The sequence below is a fragment of the Thunnus maccoyii genome, chromosome 2 (assembly GCF_910596095.1).
Source record: "Thunnus maccoyii chromosome 2, fThuMac1.1, whole genome shotgun sequence".
Classification (NCBI taxonomy): domain Eukaryota; kingdom Metazoa; phylum Chordata; class Actinopteri; order Scombriformes; family Scombridae; genus Thunnus; species Thunnus maccoyii.
The window spans coordinates 25692620-25710739 of NC_056534.1; the positions used below are offsets into that span (position 1 = coordinate 25692620).

The 18120-nt window shown below is 36.7% G+C and overlaps 2 protein-coding genes and 1 long non-coding RNA gene across 3 annotated transcripts; 2 read left to right on the forward strand and 1 right to left on the reverse strand.

Moving 5' to 3' along the window:
* Nucleotides 1–2054: 2054 nt before the first annotated feature.
* LOC121887486 lies at nucleotides 2055–5532 on the reverse strand. The gene is made up of 3 exons (XR_006092984.1): nucleotides 4770–5532; nucleotides 3184–3483; nucleotides 2055–2823 (listed from the first exon to the last, which is right to left on the reverse strand). It is a non-coding gene; the product is annotated as an uncharacterized LOC121887486 (long non-coding RNA).
* Nucleotides 3963–13926, forward strand: LOC121887478 (excitatory amino acid transporter 3-like). Its single transcript, XM_042398272.1, has 13 exons — nucleotides 3963–4177; nucleotides 5571–5711; nucleotides 7149–7241; nucleotides 7705–7816; nucleotides 8060–8102; nucleotides 8209–8271; nucleotides 8401–8582; nucleotides 8993–9100; nucleotides 10011–10133; nucleotides 10334–10528; nucleotides 10708–10842; nucleotides 12744–12860; nucleotides 13121–13926. Exons 1-13 carry the CDS (start codon nucleotides 4063–4065, stop codon nucleotides 13407–13409), a joined length of 1716 nt encoding a protein of 571 aa, XP_042254206.1. The 5' UTR covers nucleotides 3963–4062; the 3' UTR covers nucleotides 13410–13926.
* A 957-nt stretch (nucleotides 13927–14883) lies between these two features.
* On the forward strand, nucleotides 14884–17462 carry anapc11 (APC11 anaphase promoting complex subunit 11 homolog (yeast)). The gene is made up of 3 exons (XM_042390374.1): nucleotides 14884–15048; nucleotides 15163–15280; nucleotides 17221–17462. Exons 2-3 carry the CDS (start codon nucleotides 15172–15174, stop codon nucleotides 17364–17366), a joined length of 255 nt encoding a protein of 84 aa, XP_042246308.1. The 5' UTR covers nucleotides 14884–15048; nucleotides 15163–15171; the 3' UTR covers nucleotides 17367–17462.
* The last annotated feature ends 658 nt before the right edge of the window (nucleotides 17463–18120 follow it).

Consider the following 18120-nt stretch of genomic DNA (forward strand, 5'->3'; position numbering starts at 1 on the left):
TATTAGGGCTCTCATATATTTATAATATCAAATAAAGTTAAAGAAATACATGCACAGACATCATCCTTGCAATGCTTTATTTAAAATGAACAGTTCCTTTAACTGCTAATTTTGTAACAATGAGGAATTTTCTATTATGTCCACTTCACTTTTTTTTTTTAAACAAGTTTTGGTGGCTAAAACTTAATCTCCAAAACTCTCCAAAAACTACAGTAATTAAGTAATCATAGTTGGCAAAGTAAAGGCAGAGTACAGAGAAGTAAAACTTATATCATGCACAAACCTTCCATTTAAAGACGGAACTTTATAGGATAGGTTCACAATTGTTTAGGTCTTTCTCCAAACAACAGTCAGGTGCCCATTTGAACATTGAAACATGTTTTGCTCACTGTAATCATTCCTCCTGTTCATACTGAACATTAGAAGATCCCCTCTAAACATGCTTACATTGTAAGTGATGGGGACAAAATCCACAGTCCTCATTTTAAGAAAAAATTATTCAAAAGATTATCTGAAGCTTATATGAGGCTTCAGCAGTTGAGTTAGTCAAATAAAATGGATATATTCACAGTTTGGCATCAAATTCCTTATTTGTTTCTCAACAGACTGACTAATTTGGATGACTGAAACTTCATATTGTCTTCAAATAAACTTTTAAATACATTTTTGCAGGGATGGAGTGCTGTGGATTTTGTCCCCCATCACTTACATTGTAAGTGCATTATGAAGAGATCTTTTAATGGCAGGTATGAACAGGGGGAATGATTTTGGCAAGGAAAAAATGTGTCAATGTTCATTTGGGCATCTGACTATTGTTTTAAGACAGACTTGAAAAATTGCGAACCTGTCTTTTTATAATGAGATAGTGATATAATGCACATGAAATGGGTACAGGGATTTAGGTGAAAAACATTTTGATGACAAACTTTCTATTGTGTCAGCTAGGCTAGGCTCAGGGTCTTTAGGACCCCTTGGTAAAATCCAGAGAGGGTCCTCCTCTTGTCTGTGCAACAAGATAATACATACAGTGCTGCTTGAAAGTTTGTGAACCCTTTAGAATTTTCTGTATTTCTGCATAAATATGACCTAAAACTAGATAAAGGGAACCCAATTAAACAAATGAGACAAAAAAAATCATTTTTTTCATTTATTTATTGAGGAAAATTATCCAATCTTACATATTTGTGGGAGGCACAGGCAGGCACATCCTGTCCCAAAAAGATGCAGAAAAATTAGTCCACGCATTTGTTACTTCTAGGCTGGATTATTGCAACTCCTTATTATCAGGCTGCCCTAACAAGTCTCTAAAGACTCTCCAGCTGGTCCAGAATGCAGATGTACGTGTACTAACAAAAACTAGAAAAAGAGATCACATTTCTCTCATTTTAGCTTTGCTACATTGGCTTCCTGTAAAATCTAGAATAGAATTTAAAATCCTTCTCCTAATTTACAAAGCCCTTAATGGTCAGGCACCATCATATCTTGAAGAGCTCATAGTACCGTATTATCCCACTAGAACACAGCGCTCCCAGAATGCAGGCCACCAGTAATGGTGGTTCCTACAGTCTTTAAAAGTAGAATGGGAGGCAGAGCCTTCAGCTATCAGGCTCCTCTCCTGTGGAACCATCTTCCAGTTTCGGTCCGGGGGGCAGACACCCTCTCTACGTTTGATAAAACTTATAGTTAGGGCCGACCAGGCTCACTTTGGCCCTTAGTTATGCTGCTATAGGCCTAGACTGCTGGGGGACTTCCCATGATGCACTGAGCTCCTCTCTCCTCCTCTCCATCTGTATGCATTCATGTAACATCGATGCATGTTACTTACTTGGCTTCTTCCCCAGAGTTTTTTGTGCTTTCTCATCTCGCAGGAAACCCTTCGCGATCCTTCGCAGTCCTGTTGGTGTCCTTTCCCAGCTATTCCTATTGCTGTTGTTATTGTTATTGTTATGATTGTTGTAATTCCAGCTCACCACGGCTCCAGTCTCAAGGACTGGGAGGCCAATGTCATCATCAGAAAAGCTCTGACCTATTATGGTCAGATTTCTGCAGTTGAAGGACAAACTTACTGTTCTGGATAAAGGGGACCTTCCTGAGCTCAAGAGAGAGGTGACATTGCATATTTGAGATATGACAAATTTATTTTCCATCCACCGACCCAAAACCCACCACAACAAATGAAGGCCAACTCTCAGAGTTTGGCTTATTAGTCTCCACCATCAGGCATTTATACTGCACTTTGATTATTTAACCACACATCTGCAGCACACTATTCTTTACACAGAGTATGGACTACAACAAATCTGATTTTGAAGGCCAGATCTTTAAGCCCTTTGATCCCTCCACAATTGACTCTCACAATTTTGATGTTGATCCAGACCTAGTTTTATCATTTGATGCATCTTTGTAGTTTTTATAATAAAACCCAGTTTAATATGGTATGTAATATGCCTCCTCATATATTCTCTACTTTTCATCTGAATATAAGAAGTCTCTTCAGCAGCTATGACAAATTCATTCATTATTTATCATCACACAAACATGATTTTTCTGTTATTGCCTTATCAGAAACATTGCTTACAGGGGACTCCAGAGAAATCTTTAAATTATCTAAATACAATTTAGTTCACAACATAAGAGAGAACAGATCTGGAGGTGGAGTGTCTTTGTTTATTAAAATTAGGGATGATCTCTCTCTCTGAAGTCAGGGCTGAGATTGAATCTGGGGTTTTTTTTTTAGAGCTCTCTGGTGTCTCTGGTGGAAATAATGTGATTGTTGGTGCCACCTGACTGTCATCAAATGAAAGTTTGTCCAGTTCTCTTCACCTGATAAACAATGAGGATAAACACTGTTACAATTTAGGAGATTTCAAACCCCTTTAAAAATAAATTAGATATTCTTACTGGGGATTTTCTCAATATTCCTTATCATAGTTACTTTTGCCCTCTTTTTCATAAATCTACACAAGTTAAAGAAAATTCAACAACTTTGATAACATCCAAACTAGCTCTTTGAGCGAAGGTTTGAAATCTGGGGTCTTGTATTTAGACTTGTCAGATCATTTCCCCATATTCCAGTACTCTTTAATCGAGGTTAACATACCAAGACAATAATGCACAAAAGAATTATGAGCAAGTCAAATATTTCTAAATTTAAAGACATGCTTGACAGTATTTCATACTTACTTACTTACTTAATCCTCTTCGTTCCCTGTGGAGCATAAGGTTGTGACTATTTGTCCCAGTTTCTGCAACAGGATGGAATCTCTACGGGGTGGAGTTGTAGTCGCATGCCCAACTTCCAACCTGGAGGACCAGGTCCTGCTTTTCGTCTGGCCTTGACCCTGAATGAAACCTGCCGGGCTTGGTTGGACCTGCTGGGGATATGACCCCCGCCAGTACAGCCTTCAGAGTCATGGAGGCACACAGGCCTCCCCACCACAGCAAGGAGGCAAAACAAAGGGAAGCCAGTATTTCATGGATGATCTATATAAAGAAAATAATTCTGATTTTGCATATCAAATTTTTATGACAGTTATTAGCTTTACTTTCAATTAATGTTTTCCAATTGGCAGTCATACCAAGAAATAGAGCTTCAGTAAGCCTTGGTTTACAGTTGACTTACTGAAGCTGTTAAGGAAAAATAATAAACTGTATAGAAAATATGTCTCACTTTCTGGTTTTATTTGATATTATTATTGTTATTGTTGCTGTGGTTATTATATATATTTTGTTACTATTAGTTTGCCATAACTTTTATGTAGTGATATTATTTTCTGTAGCCTATGCTGTGAAATTTTAACATTAGGGGGAGACTGTATATTATTTGTTATCTTTGTCATTTTTGTGTATATTTTAAAATGTGCAAAACATATATATATATATATATATATGGCGCAAAATAAAACTAAACTAAAAAATCTAAACTAGGTGAGTGACGTCATATTTGTCATAGAGTTCTATCATTAATTTTCAATTTTGAACCAAAACACAAAAAGAGCAGGACACTATTGATGCAACTGAACTCTCTAGTTTGTTTACTTTTAGCTAACAAACTGTGCGAAAATGGAGACATCTGAGGCGGATAACAATCCAGGCAGCACAGGCTGCCTGAGGGCGTGTTTGGAATATATTCTTCATCATAAATTTCTGGTTTCAAGCCTGACAGCTGTAGCGCTAGGTAAGTGATAACTGACAAGCTGTTAACGCTAGTTAACGGAAGTTTACTTAGCGTTAGCTAACAGCTAGGTTAAAGTTACTTCTGGTGGACAAAGATTAGCCAATAATACTGACTTTACATCCTGTGTAACATTACATAGGAAACTTTCATACAAGAAGTGACTGAAGTTAGAATTCATCTGAATGGAAAATGAATTATATTCAAATTATATTAACACAGATTTCAATGATAAAACCATTGAGAACTTAACTCAAACCAGTTCTTCATTGTAATAACGTAACATTTGAGGGAAATATATTAGCTGATATTAGCTTAAACAATGAATGTTTTCCAGGATACAACAGCATTAATAAGTTATGTTGTGTAATTATTGTCCGAGTTTTGATGAACATTTAAACCACAAATTCACTGTCAGTTAAAGAGGTCAGAGAGGTCAAGTTTGTAGGAGGTTAAATAAATATGTCACATTCTGTTGCCAGGCAACCAGAGCTGCTAAGTGATTTACTTCAAACTCATCGGGGTAACACCTTTTCAGCTGCCACTGCAAACGTTTTATCATACTTTATCATATCTTATATTTAATAGCTCTTACCAAACGCCACAACAGTAATTAGGTCACAGATTTGGTAACCCGTCAGATTCGGTGAGGCTACATGAAACTTCTGCATGGAAAAGACCCACAGGTTGATCTGATATTGACAGAAGAGTTAAGGACTGTACGAAAATGACAGTCCCTAATGAAGACAACTCTTGCTGAAGAGAAAGGTCTTTTATTTTTTTCGCAGCCCACATTTATATTTCATCCTCCCCTTGTGCAATAAATTGAAAGAAAGAAAGAAGGAAAGAAGGCAAGATAATGGTTGAAATAGTGGTGGGTCATTTGCTATATGTTGAGGACAATAATCTTCACTGTTTCAGGGCTATTTTTCCCATCACTGTCAAGTAGCTGATGGGACCGATATGTCAGTTTTGAGAAACACAACATCTTTATGGATACCAGGGAATAAATGTTATCTTTACCAATAGTTGTTTGTAACATAGTTTTTTTCTAAGTTCAAATTGTCATTGACAGTTGGCCTATGTATAATTGAAGTTTAGTTGCATCTTTTTTCAGAAATAGTTGCTTTTTATGTTTGCCATAATTTTGTTATGTTTGCCATCCCATAACAAGGGATGAATTATGATTTATTATTGTGTGATCTCTGTTTGATTTACACCTAAAGTTTCAAGGCCCTTGCTTTCTATGAATTTCCACCATATGATTTGGGTGGCTGAAAAGATGAAAGCCCTTTTTGTGAAAAAGTTTTTGTGTTTTTTTACGTATTACATCCCTATTCTCATCCACTTAAACACTTTGTTGATTTTGTTATATTTCTTTGTTTTTGTCTTGCAGGTATTGCTCTAGGCTTCATTCTCAAGATTTGTGTCCCTATGTCTGAATTCGACCAACAATACATCAGCTTTCCAGGAGAAATGCTCATGCGGATGCTTCAGGCAGTTACTGTTCCTCTCATTGTTACAAGTGTGATAACAGGTAAGCCAAAGGTATATTTCTCCTTAACTGTACATTAGGCTGCACATGTTATACACTCCACATTCATTGTAGAAGGAACATACTGGTGGTTTGGCAAGTTTAAACCCATTAACCAAAAATATTGCATAATCTACATTAAAGTTGCCCTCTTGAGTTTTCATTGTTTACCAATACAGGTTTAGCACCAAAACACATATCGAGTATCTTTCAAGCAACTCTGTGTAACTTTTGCTGAACACCAGCCACTGCTGGTCATACATTTCATTTCATACAATTCATACATGAATTGAACAAAGTTGTATTTTATTGCTCATGAATTCAGACTTTTATTTTTAAGAGGAAATGTTATTTCTTTTTTGAAACATTACATAGTCTTGCTTTAGGTATAACAATCATGACAAATACATTTCTTACCTCTTAAGTAATTTGCAAAGCCTTTGTTTTGAAAACTGCATTGTTTACCATGACTTCTCTCCCTCTTCTTACCTTCTTGTCCTAAATGTCAACTTAACTGGAACTAAAACGGTCTACTGCATATTCTTATTACAATTATCAAATACTGTATATCATTTATGTATCATTAATTATCCAGAGTAACTGGAGTATTGTCTTTGGAAAGACATCTGGGATATGCTGCCATTGAATGCCAACAAAATATTAGTTTTATCATGTGCAGGTGTTCAAATTTTACCTGCCATGACAGAAGTACACATCTATTTATTTTTTCAGTCATCTTAGCAGTGTTATGTTTCAATTTTTTTTTAAGAACAAATAAAACAAACTTTTAATGTGAAAATAGAGAGTATTGTCTGGCCGAGGCAATTGGAACAGGGGCTAGAGTACAAAGGGGATGAAACCTCAGCTCTCTATAAATTGGGGCTGTTGAACACAGAGGACGTGCTGCCTTCCTTTACATGCAAGACAACATGTTTGACAGCTGGTCGACTCTGCGCTATGTTCATTAAACACCATCTCTGGCTGACAGGAGGCTCATATAGATACAAGCCAATAGATTTGACAGATCTGAACAGTATACTTTTTTTTTTTTTAAATACAGCGCTGTGTAGTTTGTGTAGTCTAGATAGTGTTTATTGATTAGTTGCCAGGTTACAGGTATAAAAATGTTTGTAAGTTTTAACATAAATATGTTTTCATGGAAAAAATAACTAATTTGACATCAACTTATTTTTATTATTATTATTTATAAATTATTATTATTATCATAAATAGTATATGTAATATACAATACAGTGACGTATGGTTTAAAATGGTCCTCACAGAGGTCTTAAACAACACATCTGAACTCACATATTTGAGATTGTACCTGTGTTGCCCTAACTTTCCATTACATAGCAGTGATGCCACACCCATATATGACCTTATTGATCCTTAAACCTTTCATCTGCAGACCGTACCTTATGTTGTTATTTTTTATAGGTGTTTCTGGTCTAAGTGTTGAAACCTCCAGAAGAATCGCTGGACGTGCAGCAGCATACTTTGTCTCAACCACTGTAATTTCTGTGACTATAGGTAAGACAAGTATTGTTTGGTTTGAAGAGTAACATAACACTTTATTGATATAACACATAACCTCATCTGGGCAACTCCTACTCTTTAGTTAGTATTTGGTAGTGCCAGGAGGAAGCACTAACCCTTATTCAATTTAATTAATGAATCAGTCTCATAACTGTAAGTTCTTGTCCTGCCAGTGACCTGTGTTTACTATGCTTACAGAAAACAACCAACCACAGCTTCTTAGGATATATGAAGACATTTATTAATAGCTAAACCTGAGGATACATGATAAAGCATAAGATAATAATAAGCCCTATGAATTATAATAAAATAAAATAACAAGGAAATTATTCAGGATTAGTAGCTTGAAGTGTGACTTGAGGCTAACATATTGCAACAGGGAATGCTAAAGGAAAGCTAATTCAACTCCTCTAAAGAAATTATCTTCTTACGTTCAACCCTGGATTATGTGTTGTAGGATTAATCTTGGTACTATCGGTCCAGCCTGGGATTGCTTATGCTGTTAAAAAAGGTGAAACAGAAGATGAGGAGTCCTTTTCCACTCTCGATGCCTTGTTGGATCTAGTGAGGTAAGAAAGTGTATGTTCTGACAACCAGGTTTCTCTACTTATTCATGTTGCAATCTCCAGTTCAGCAATGTTTAGTTCAGTCAGTACCATTTCTGGGAGTGCTGGAACATGTTTGTCTTAAGCAGAAATGATTCTGTACATCAAATGCTCTATAAAGTTACAAAGATTTGGTCGCATTTCTTATGTTGTTGGTCAACATTTACAAGCTTACTGATAGTGTGACTTTTTAAAAATTGTTTGTAGAAACATGGTGCCACAAAACCTGATTCAGGCTTGCTTCCGACAGGTATGTTTCTCATTCAGATACACGATATACTAATCATTTCCTTGCATTCCATGAAGAAGACATTGTAGTATTTATGATGTGACTACTGATCAATTTTCTATCATAGTATAAGACAGAGAGGGTGGAGTTTGAATCTGAAACAGATGAGCAAAATTCTAGTCTGGAAATGGTAAGTGTATTTCCCTCGTCTCTATGAAGACTGATCTTTGAAGTTTTCATTTGCTGTAACAATCTTTGATACATTGAGTTGTTATGTTGTATACATGGACCATTATATTTAATGAGTGCCTTATTACAGAATGCCACAGAAGTGCGACTGGTGGGCCACTATGTGGAAGGAGCCAATACATTAGGCCTGATTGTCTGGTCTTTTATTTTTGGCCTGATCCTCAACAGGATGGGAGAAAAAGGGGAAGTACTTGTGGATGTCCTTACTGTCCTCAATGAGGCCACAAAACGCATGGTCAACTTGATACTGGGGTAAAGTGAAACAACATAGCCAAAATATATGGCACTCTTTCTCCATAATTTAAAATATTTCAAATACAGTCCATACTCAGTGTGAAGTCAGTGTTGATGCTAAAATACTGAATGCAATGTAAATATTGGGTATTCTCTGCTCACAGTATTGCCATTAGAAATAGTAAAATTGTCTTTCAACAAAACATAGCACTATCTGTTACTGTTCTACCTCTGGTAGACTTGTGCTCTAAAGGGGTTTCACATCATTTTTCAAGTTTTGATGTCCAACAGTATGTATTCTTTATCACATTTGATTTATTCATTTTCCTCATAACATAACATAATTTTTTAACAGTCATTATCAAATTTCATTAACTAAGTCACTTAAGTATTCCCTTCACTTTTTCACACCATTGTTTTCTTTCCAGCTACTTGCCATTTGGAGTGTTGTTCTTGATTGCAAGCCATGTTGTTGAGGTTCATGACTGGGAAACTACCTTTAAACTTGGAAAGTTCATGGTAGTGGTTGTTGTTGGGTACGTTAACCTTCACTCTTATTGCGCTGTTGCCAAAATGGTACTTTGATTCTACATTTAGCGACATCTCTGCCCTTCATAGCAACTAATGGGTGAGAGCAGGAGGCTATGGCCAGTATATTCACTTTCAAAGTCATCTGCCCATTGCTATGTTTTATGAGAACAGGTAATACTGCCCATAAAGTCCCAATCCGAATGTGAATCAAATGGTAGATCTGCCCAACAAAAATCTAAACAGAGGACTGGAACCTACTAATACTCTCAAATTGATTTACTGGTATTTTAGTGCAGGGATTCAACAATTGTTATTTATGATTTCTGGCCCTTTAAAAGGTTGCAACAGTGATGAAAAAAGGCCTTTTTTATGATCAGACTATAAGCCACACAAAAACATAAAGACTGGTCCTTTAAAGTAAGTCTATTCAACTTTTTAAAGATTAAACAAATTCCTCTTACAAATGAAAAGTTTAATTCATCAATAAAACTAGAAGTCTATATGGACTGTAGGTAGACATTACTTTTCTCTACTTGTTTTATTATTAGTATTATGTTATAATATCATATTTTAGCATGAGCATTATCAGTGGCAGCTGTTTAGCAAGTTAAATAGGTTACACTCTGTGTTGTGAGTTACAAAGCAATATCTAGGTAAAGTTTGCTTACATTAGCCACCAAACATACCAGACCAAATAAGACTGTAGCAGCAAAATTCCTGCATGTAATGAACTTAGAAATTGTAAGTTTCACTGCTTATGATTTCAGCTTTACCTTTTTAAAAGGAGGGACGTGTTATTTCTTCTTTCAAAAGTTACATGGTCTCACTTTAAATCTAGCAGAGCATTGTGAATGTAAACTCTTGCTGTTGTCAGTAATTGTATTTGATATAATCAGTATTTACTGTGTGTTTCAGGCTTATAATACATGGAGTGATAGTTTTACCTGGGATCTATTTCCTGTGTGTGAGAAGAAACCCTTTTTCTGTCATCAGAGGGGTTTCTTCTGCCTTACTGACTGCACTGGTCATCTCATCCAGGTAAGGTTACTTAACAGTAAAGTGTCTTAGAGAGCTGTGTGTTCTCAGTGTTTTCTTGACCACAGCTTATTTTTTCATTCATAATCAGAACTGTCCAAGCCAAGTGGACAAGAGCAGTTAACATTTTTAAGATGGTTTAAATTGATATTTTTTTCAATCATTGAATTGTGCACTTACAAAGTATGCATCGTGTCTCTAAGCTCTGCCACACTGCCGCTCACTTTCCGATGTTGTGAGGAAAAACTCATGATCGACAAAAGAGTCACTCGCTTCATGCTGCCCATTGGAACCAACATCAACATGGACGGAACTGCCCTTTATGAAGTGGTCGCAGCAGTTTTCATTGCCCAACTCAACCACATCCATCTGGACTTAAGCCAGTTATTAACACTTTCGTAAGTCACTCTCCATGTTCTATTGGAAATCAAAGAAAAATCATGAAAAAGCAATGTTAAGATTCATTAAAAGTGTATAATATGGAACCTTTAAGAAGAAGTGGCTTAAAAAATGGATGTTGTGGTTTGTATTATTCTCCTCAAAAACCCACTAAAGAGTCTTTGTGTTTGATCTGCAGTGTGACATCAGCAGTGTCCAGCATAGGAGCAGCAGGGATCCCAGCTACAGGAGCAGTGACCACTCTCTTTGTTTTGACATCCATTGGTTTACCTGCAAAAGAAGCTACCATTCTGGTGGTTGTAGAATGGCTCCTGTAAGTTTAACTTGTAGTTAAATAGATGACTGCAGCTGCTCTCTCTGCATCTGGATTAAATCCTTTGCTATGTTTGTGTGTAAAATCCATCCTAAATTCTCAGTAACTACTTGCTAGTTTCAAGCTAAGTCTGGGATTAAGGGATTTATTAAATTGGGTTGCACCATTAAAACTTAAGAAATGTCTTAGCTAGTTAAGACTTTAGTAATGTGTGAATTGGTTGCTGGGAAACATCCGTAGTCCAATCAAAAACGGTGTAGACGGAAAGACACTGCAGCATCACAAAGCAATATAACTTTCAAGTAACTGTTTTAAGTCAAACAGTTTTATGATACTTTAAACTTAATAGCCATCCTTTGTAGGTATTACATGATTTAATTTACGTATGCATAGGTGGATAAATCTGTGTTTCATGCAGTTTAAAATGAGTAGAAAATGCCTGATTATGCTTATCTTACTTATTGTATTTGGGTCAGTTACTCTATAGTTACTCTATTAGTAGCATTTTTTTTATCTGCCCGGTTCATATCACGCATTATTAAACAGCATAGTTTGATCATTTTCATATTAACCTCTTTTATTTCCTCCATCTAAACAAGCAAGCTAAGATAAGTTTAATTGGTTAGTTCAGTTGGCAGCAAACAGTTACATCTGGCAGTTATTGTGTGTAATACAATGGGATCATCGCTACCATCTCATTGGCAGGGAGGTTCCCTGCGTATTGCATAATATGGATGGCAAGAAATATACTTTCTGTGTAAGAACTAGATTGCAGTGGTGGAAAGTAACTAAGTACTCAAGTACTTGTACTTTACTTGAGTATTTCCATGTGATGCTACATTTACTTCCACTCCACTACATTTCAGAGGGAAATATTGTACTTTCTACTCCACTACATTTATTTAACAGCTTTAGTTACTTTTCCGATGAAGTTTTGACACAATGGATAATATAACAAGCTTTTAAAATACAACTCATTGTTAAAGATGAAACCAGTGGTTTCCAACCTTTTGGCTTTTGATGTCTTACAAAAAGCAGTGTGTAGTCGGGGTCACATTTCAGATGTCTATGAGTTGTTAACATCTCCATCAAATAGTAATTTTTCCCTCTAAACTTCTCACGTTTCATTTCAATAAATGTTCAAATGATCCAATATTTCACCAAAAATCAAAGATTAGAAAAAAACTCCAAAAACTGAAAACAGGTTTGTGTATCAGAACTTTTTTTTTTCTTCTTTCCTCTCCCATTAATCATCACACGACCCCTCAGATTTATCTGATGAGCCTTTGAAGGGACCAGACCCCTAGGTTGGGAATCACTGGACTAAACTAGCTAACTGTATATAAGGTAGTTGAAACTAGCTCCACCTCCAGCAGCTACAACAGTAACGTGCTGCTCCAACACTGATACTTCAGTATTAATAATCTAATGATGTCATATATAATAATATAACAGTCAGAGGGGCCAAACCACTACTTTTACTGCAATACTTTAACTCCATCAAGCTCATAATACTTATTACTTTTACTTAAGTAGGATTTTTCATGCAGGACTTTAACTTGTAATGGAGTATTTCTACATTGTTGTTTTGATACTTTTACTTAAGTGAAGGATCTGAATACTTCTTACACCACTGCGAGACTGTGTGGTGCAACCTGTTTTAAGTTAGTGATCCGTAAATCTCAATTTAGTAGAAACTGTTCTACTAAATTGAATTTAGAAAGTTTTTCAATTTAGAAAAACATTATAATAAGGCTAAGTTTGAACTTATGAGCAGCTGGTGCAACCACCTCCTGAGTAGTAGGAGGAAAAATTAGAAGTAATAAACATACTGAAAAAAATACAGTTTAATCAGCATACAGCCTCTCCTTTAATAATTTGGTGTTGTTTGTGCCTTTCAGAGATCGCTGCAACACTGTTCTTAATGTCATGGGAGACTGCATTGGTGTGGCAATCGTTAGCCATATGTCGAGAAAAGAACTGGAAGAATTGGACGAGCATGGACGGAAAATTACAAGGTAGAACTGTTGATGGTCTCAATTGTTGTTTTTTTTTATTTTCAGTTACATTTGCTGAAAACATTGGGTTTGCCAGTGTTTATTCCAAGGAGAAATACTCAATACACACTAGTAGCACTTTTTGAATATGTGAGCAGAGTAGAGCAGCAGAAATCTGCTCACAGACCAAATCTAATATGCTGATCCTTAAACACATCTACATTTCAGCGCAACAATTTGTCTCACACCATTGATGACCGTGCTATACTTTGTCTGGATAGGGTACATGACAGTGATACTGACAGCGGCACCCCGGACGAGATCCAGGTTAACATCAGCAGACAGGACTCTGATGACATCTTGTACCTACCCCAGGACAGTGATGCATTTGAGCACTTCCAGGATGCGGACGAGCCCAGTGAGGATTCTGATCTTCAGATTCTATGCATCCCTGCAGAATACCTGTCACTCCATGACAGTGATGCTGAGGGCTGCAGCCCAGGCGAGATCCAGGTTCACATTAGCAGCCAATACTCTGATGATGACAACAGTGATGATGAGTACATTTAGTGTCAGCTCAGCCTGAACAGGGACTGGGCATCAACAGAGGAAACAATGCAGATTGTCTTATGTCTTTAATTTGTTATTATTTGACTTGTTTGGTATCACATTCATTTGATTTTGTGTTTTGTGTTAGTGATGTAGTTGTCTATGGTAGATTTATACATTGTAGTAATAGATGCAGTTACTGAATTGAATTGAACTGAATTCAATTTATCTTAAGTGTATTGATGTAACAGATGTATTGTAGTTAGTGAATTGAATTTAATTGATGTAATATTTGTAGTATTTGTAGTATTTGATGTAGTATATGTGGAATTGAATTGAACTGAACTCAGTTGAATAGAATCACACTGAATTGATATGATATAGTTATTAAATTGAACTGAATTGATGTAACAGGTAGTTATGGAGTTGATGTAACAGGTGTAGTTATTGAATCCAATTGAATTGAATTGATGTAATAGTTGAGTTCAGCGAGATTTATTTTGGTATTTATTGGTAAATAAACATTAAAGATGCTGCAGTCGTGTGTTTTAATACATGAGAGGATAGGCAACATCTCCATTTAAATACAGAGGTATTTCTATTCTATTCACCACCAGAAAAGAAGAGAGAGGACCTTCTGTCTTAATATTTTAAAATTATTGTTAAATCAGAACAGTGAAGGAAATGTCAATCTGAAACTATTCTTCTAATTCTGCTATAGTACGGGGCGTGTCTGTGGGGGGTTGAGGTTGAGATGCTGTGTTTACTGCGTTGAGTATTTCTGTTTCCGAAGCATAATTCAGCTAGAAAAAAGACATCAAACTGACAACATATTTGGGGTTATGCATATTTAAAATTTGTGTAAAAGGCATTCCACCATTAATGTAGGCCTACAATTATTGTATACAGCCAAGACTGTGAGGATACAACCAACTTTCAACTTAGACCCCTGTGCTCATTTCTATAGCTAGAAATGAAACAAAGTGAACAGTGGGGTAACATGTTACTTTAAGTCCCCCTATTCAGCATGTATATCTTTATCTTAGCCCAAATAAACATTCTAACTATTGATAATATGTAGTTTATTATTTCTCAGAAGCAGGGCAATCTTTAAATTTGAGGTGTAACTCATTCAAACATGTCCAGACAGTCCAGCATTACTTGTTTTCTTGCAGTAAATACATCGGACTGCTAACATTCAGTGCTGTTGTTGTTTATTAGAGGAGTTTTATCAGTCACGATAAGTTGATTTGGTTTACCATATAAATATTTTCTGATTTTATCCTGCCAACCCCTTTCTTTGGAAGTATGTGTGTACTGCAGTTTTTGTATGTGCCAAAAGGCTGCTAAAGCGATAAATATGTACCTCAAATGACTTCTTTCTTCAAATAAAGTCATTAAAAACAGTTATTTATCAGTTATTTGCGCTCCAGCAGCTTTTACCTACACTGACTGTAGAGGGCAGCGTTTCACCTCCCAGCATGCAGCCTGCCGCAATTCCAATAGAAGAAGAAGAAAAAGGAGCGTTTCTCCCGGGCTGGTAAAGCAGAAGCTGCTAGTTGTTGACTTCTAACATCAAACTAGACATAAAATGATTTGTTGTTTACAAAGAAACATCAAAACGTAACTCGTGTTGGATATCTGAAGGAGAGGCCGCCCAGTAAGTCAACTAATATCTCTAAACAGTTAGTTAACTGCAGAAGTTGGTTGTCAACAGTAAGTTAGCTCACATGCTAACTTATGTGTGATGATGAATGTTTTGTGCTCCTGTCAGACTCAGAGGATGAAGGTGAAGATCCGGCATTGGAGCGGAGTGGCGTCCTGGTTGTGGGTGGCCAATGATGAAAACTGTGGGATCTGCAGGATGCCGTTCAATGGCTGCTGCCCAGACTGTGAGTAACCAAGCCAGCCTTAATGCTTCATGGATAACTGTTAATGCTAAAGATGGTACAGCTGACAAAGTGTTGTGTATTATGTGTCTGCAGCAGCTGTTCAGTGCTGTTTTCTAGACCAATGTAAGCATATCAGAATTAGAATGATGCAAACATCCCTAAAGTAAAGAGATTAACTAAAATATACAATCAGTATTGTGGTAAAACATTCAGTAATGCTTTCAAACAGTAACTAATTCTCTTAAAGTTTTCAGTGGTCATTTTCTGAAAGATTAAGTCGTATAAATAACAATGATAACGAAATGACGACGCTGAAGTTGGCTTCTGATTCCGAGGGAATGGAAACATAAAAATAATATTTAGTTATATTTAGTTAGACATCGTAGCAAAAAGCCTGTTTGAACCCACTTTCAGATTTATGAGACCTGTATTTTGCTTATGAAAACAGAACAAAAATGGGCGATTTCACAGCTTTTTCCCATTCAGACCAGGTTCATATCAAAAACCACTAGATTAGATAGACTAGTCCAGATTTGACAGTTTATAGTGGTTTTTGATCTGGACCTGGTCTAATGTGGTCTGAATGGAAAGGGGGGGGGGGGGGGTACAGAAACAGAATCAGCTGCTAAATATCATTAATTATGTTTCCCTTAACTTCAGCATCAGCATTGTGAAGAAATGGGTAGGAGTCAGTATTTGAAATGATGCCGAATTAGAATGACTTAAAAAACATTTTATTTATTGAATATGCAGTTTTGCTGTAAAGATACACAATGAAGTCTAGAGCCTGACTTTACACTACGGAACATCTTATATTTATACGAGGGAAATGGGGAAACTGTCCCATTTTATATGGAGCAGTTGGTCCAGGTGTATCTGTGGAATGAAGAAGTTCACCTCCATGAAGAACTGACCGTCCAGTCTCAAAACACAATAATGAAATTCATGTGTGTGTGTAATGAGAGACGTGTCTGTCCAATCAGGCAACAACTACTGAAACTTAAGGTACAATAAAAAGTTACTTCTTTAACAATTTGACATTTTGTTCAGTATATGGAAACACTTGTGTGCGCAGTAATGTCACTGAAGCAAGCAGAAAAACTGAAAAAAAGATAGGGGAGGAAACAGAGTTTGGACTTTTAGCTACTTAAAATAAAAATATCAGGTGTGTAGAAGAACACTTATCATTACCGTTAAATCCTGATCGATTCTGTCAGCGTGTCGGGAGATTTATATCATTAAAGAAGTTACAGCTGCTTGTGCTTCGTGCGTAAATGCGCACAGAACCGCTCTTAACGTAAAGACGCATTTATCTTTTCAGCTGCTGTGAGATGCTGCGGGGATTTAATAAACTCAAAGAAAGAGTTAAAACACAGCCACTCGTAGGCAACAAACAGAACCTCAGTATTACAGGCCTGTTCAATGACACGTGACATTAATTAGTAAGATTCAGACAATAATCCAACCTTTTACAGACCTGCCTGCTCTGAAGCAAACTAATAGTTGTATGTTGACCAACATTTCAGTGGACTAGATGGGAAATACTACAGAGAAGGCAAAACTCAAGTGGATTTGTGACTTTGGAGAGACCTCTGCTAATCAAAGCCATGCAAACTTTGTCTTTTTGCATTCTCTGCAGTCGACCAATCTCAGAGCTGAAATGTGGAGAAAACTTTGAAACACTGGAGGCAGCAGCTCAATGTAACTTGCTCCCCATCCCTCTGACGCAGAGTTCCACTCTGTTACATGTAAACACCAGGACCAAATATATTCAAAATATTAGAGGCTGAAGCCCAAAACGATCGTCCCTAACAACGCCTTATGAATCTCATATTAATGGTTAACATCCTTTATCTCCCACATTACACTGAAATAAGACATCTCACACACAACACCACCCTCTCTTGAGTGTGAGTTTCAATATTAAACTTGTTCTGCAGGTAAAGTGCCTGGGGACGACTGCCCACTGGTCTGGGGTCAGTGCTCCCACTGTTTCCACATGCACTGCATCTTGAAATGGCTGAACTCACAGCAGGTGCAGCAGCAGTGCCCCATGTGCCGACAGGAGTGGAAGTTCAAAGAATGAAGCTGTGGAGGCGGTGGTGCAGCTGTGCACCCACAGAGACTCAGAGAGAAAGGAGCTCTTACACAGGCCTCTTCATGGATGTTGTTTTTGTATCAGCTGTAAATAACTATGTTTTTTTTTTTACTTCTACTTCTCATCTAATTCAGTGGACACATATATAGAACATATTCTGTCAACAGAATTACTGATTAAATAAATTAAAAAAATAACATATAACTTGTAGTGTATGCCTCTTGCTTTTCATGGTGCATGTGAGTGACAGTGTTTCATCAGTGTGGTTGATTGCATGCAGCTCTGTGCTGGTGGTTTTGAAGCATATGACCTGAATTTCAGTGTGCTGCTCAATGATTCTGACTTTAATCCCTCTTGATGAGATTAACCCGATTGTTTTGTGTTTCCAGTAATGACTCTCAAGAGGCACAAGAAGGTAGTTTATATCAGAGCTAAAACTTTCCATCGAAATGGGATTGGAGATGTTTATATGTTTATTCCTTTTGGCATATATTTCTATTCAGAAATTATAACTTTAAAGTTATATTTATTGATTGTTTTTGGCCATTCTGGACCAGCAGAACAAGGTGAAGACACAACATTGACATATTTTCACCTTATAAAGTTAGGGCAACGTGTTGGCAAACACGTTTACACATCCAGCGCACACAGAGCAACACTGGTATTAGTCATAGTCACGTTTCTGTCCACCTGATTTATCTTTACAGCTTTGTTTTGATCTCCACCAACTGAAAAACTAAAA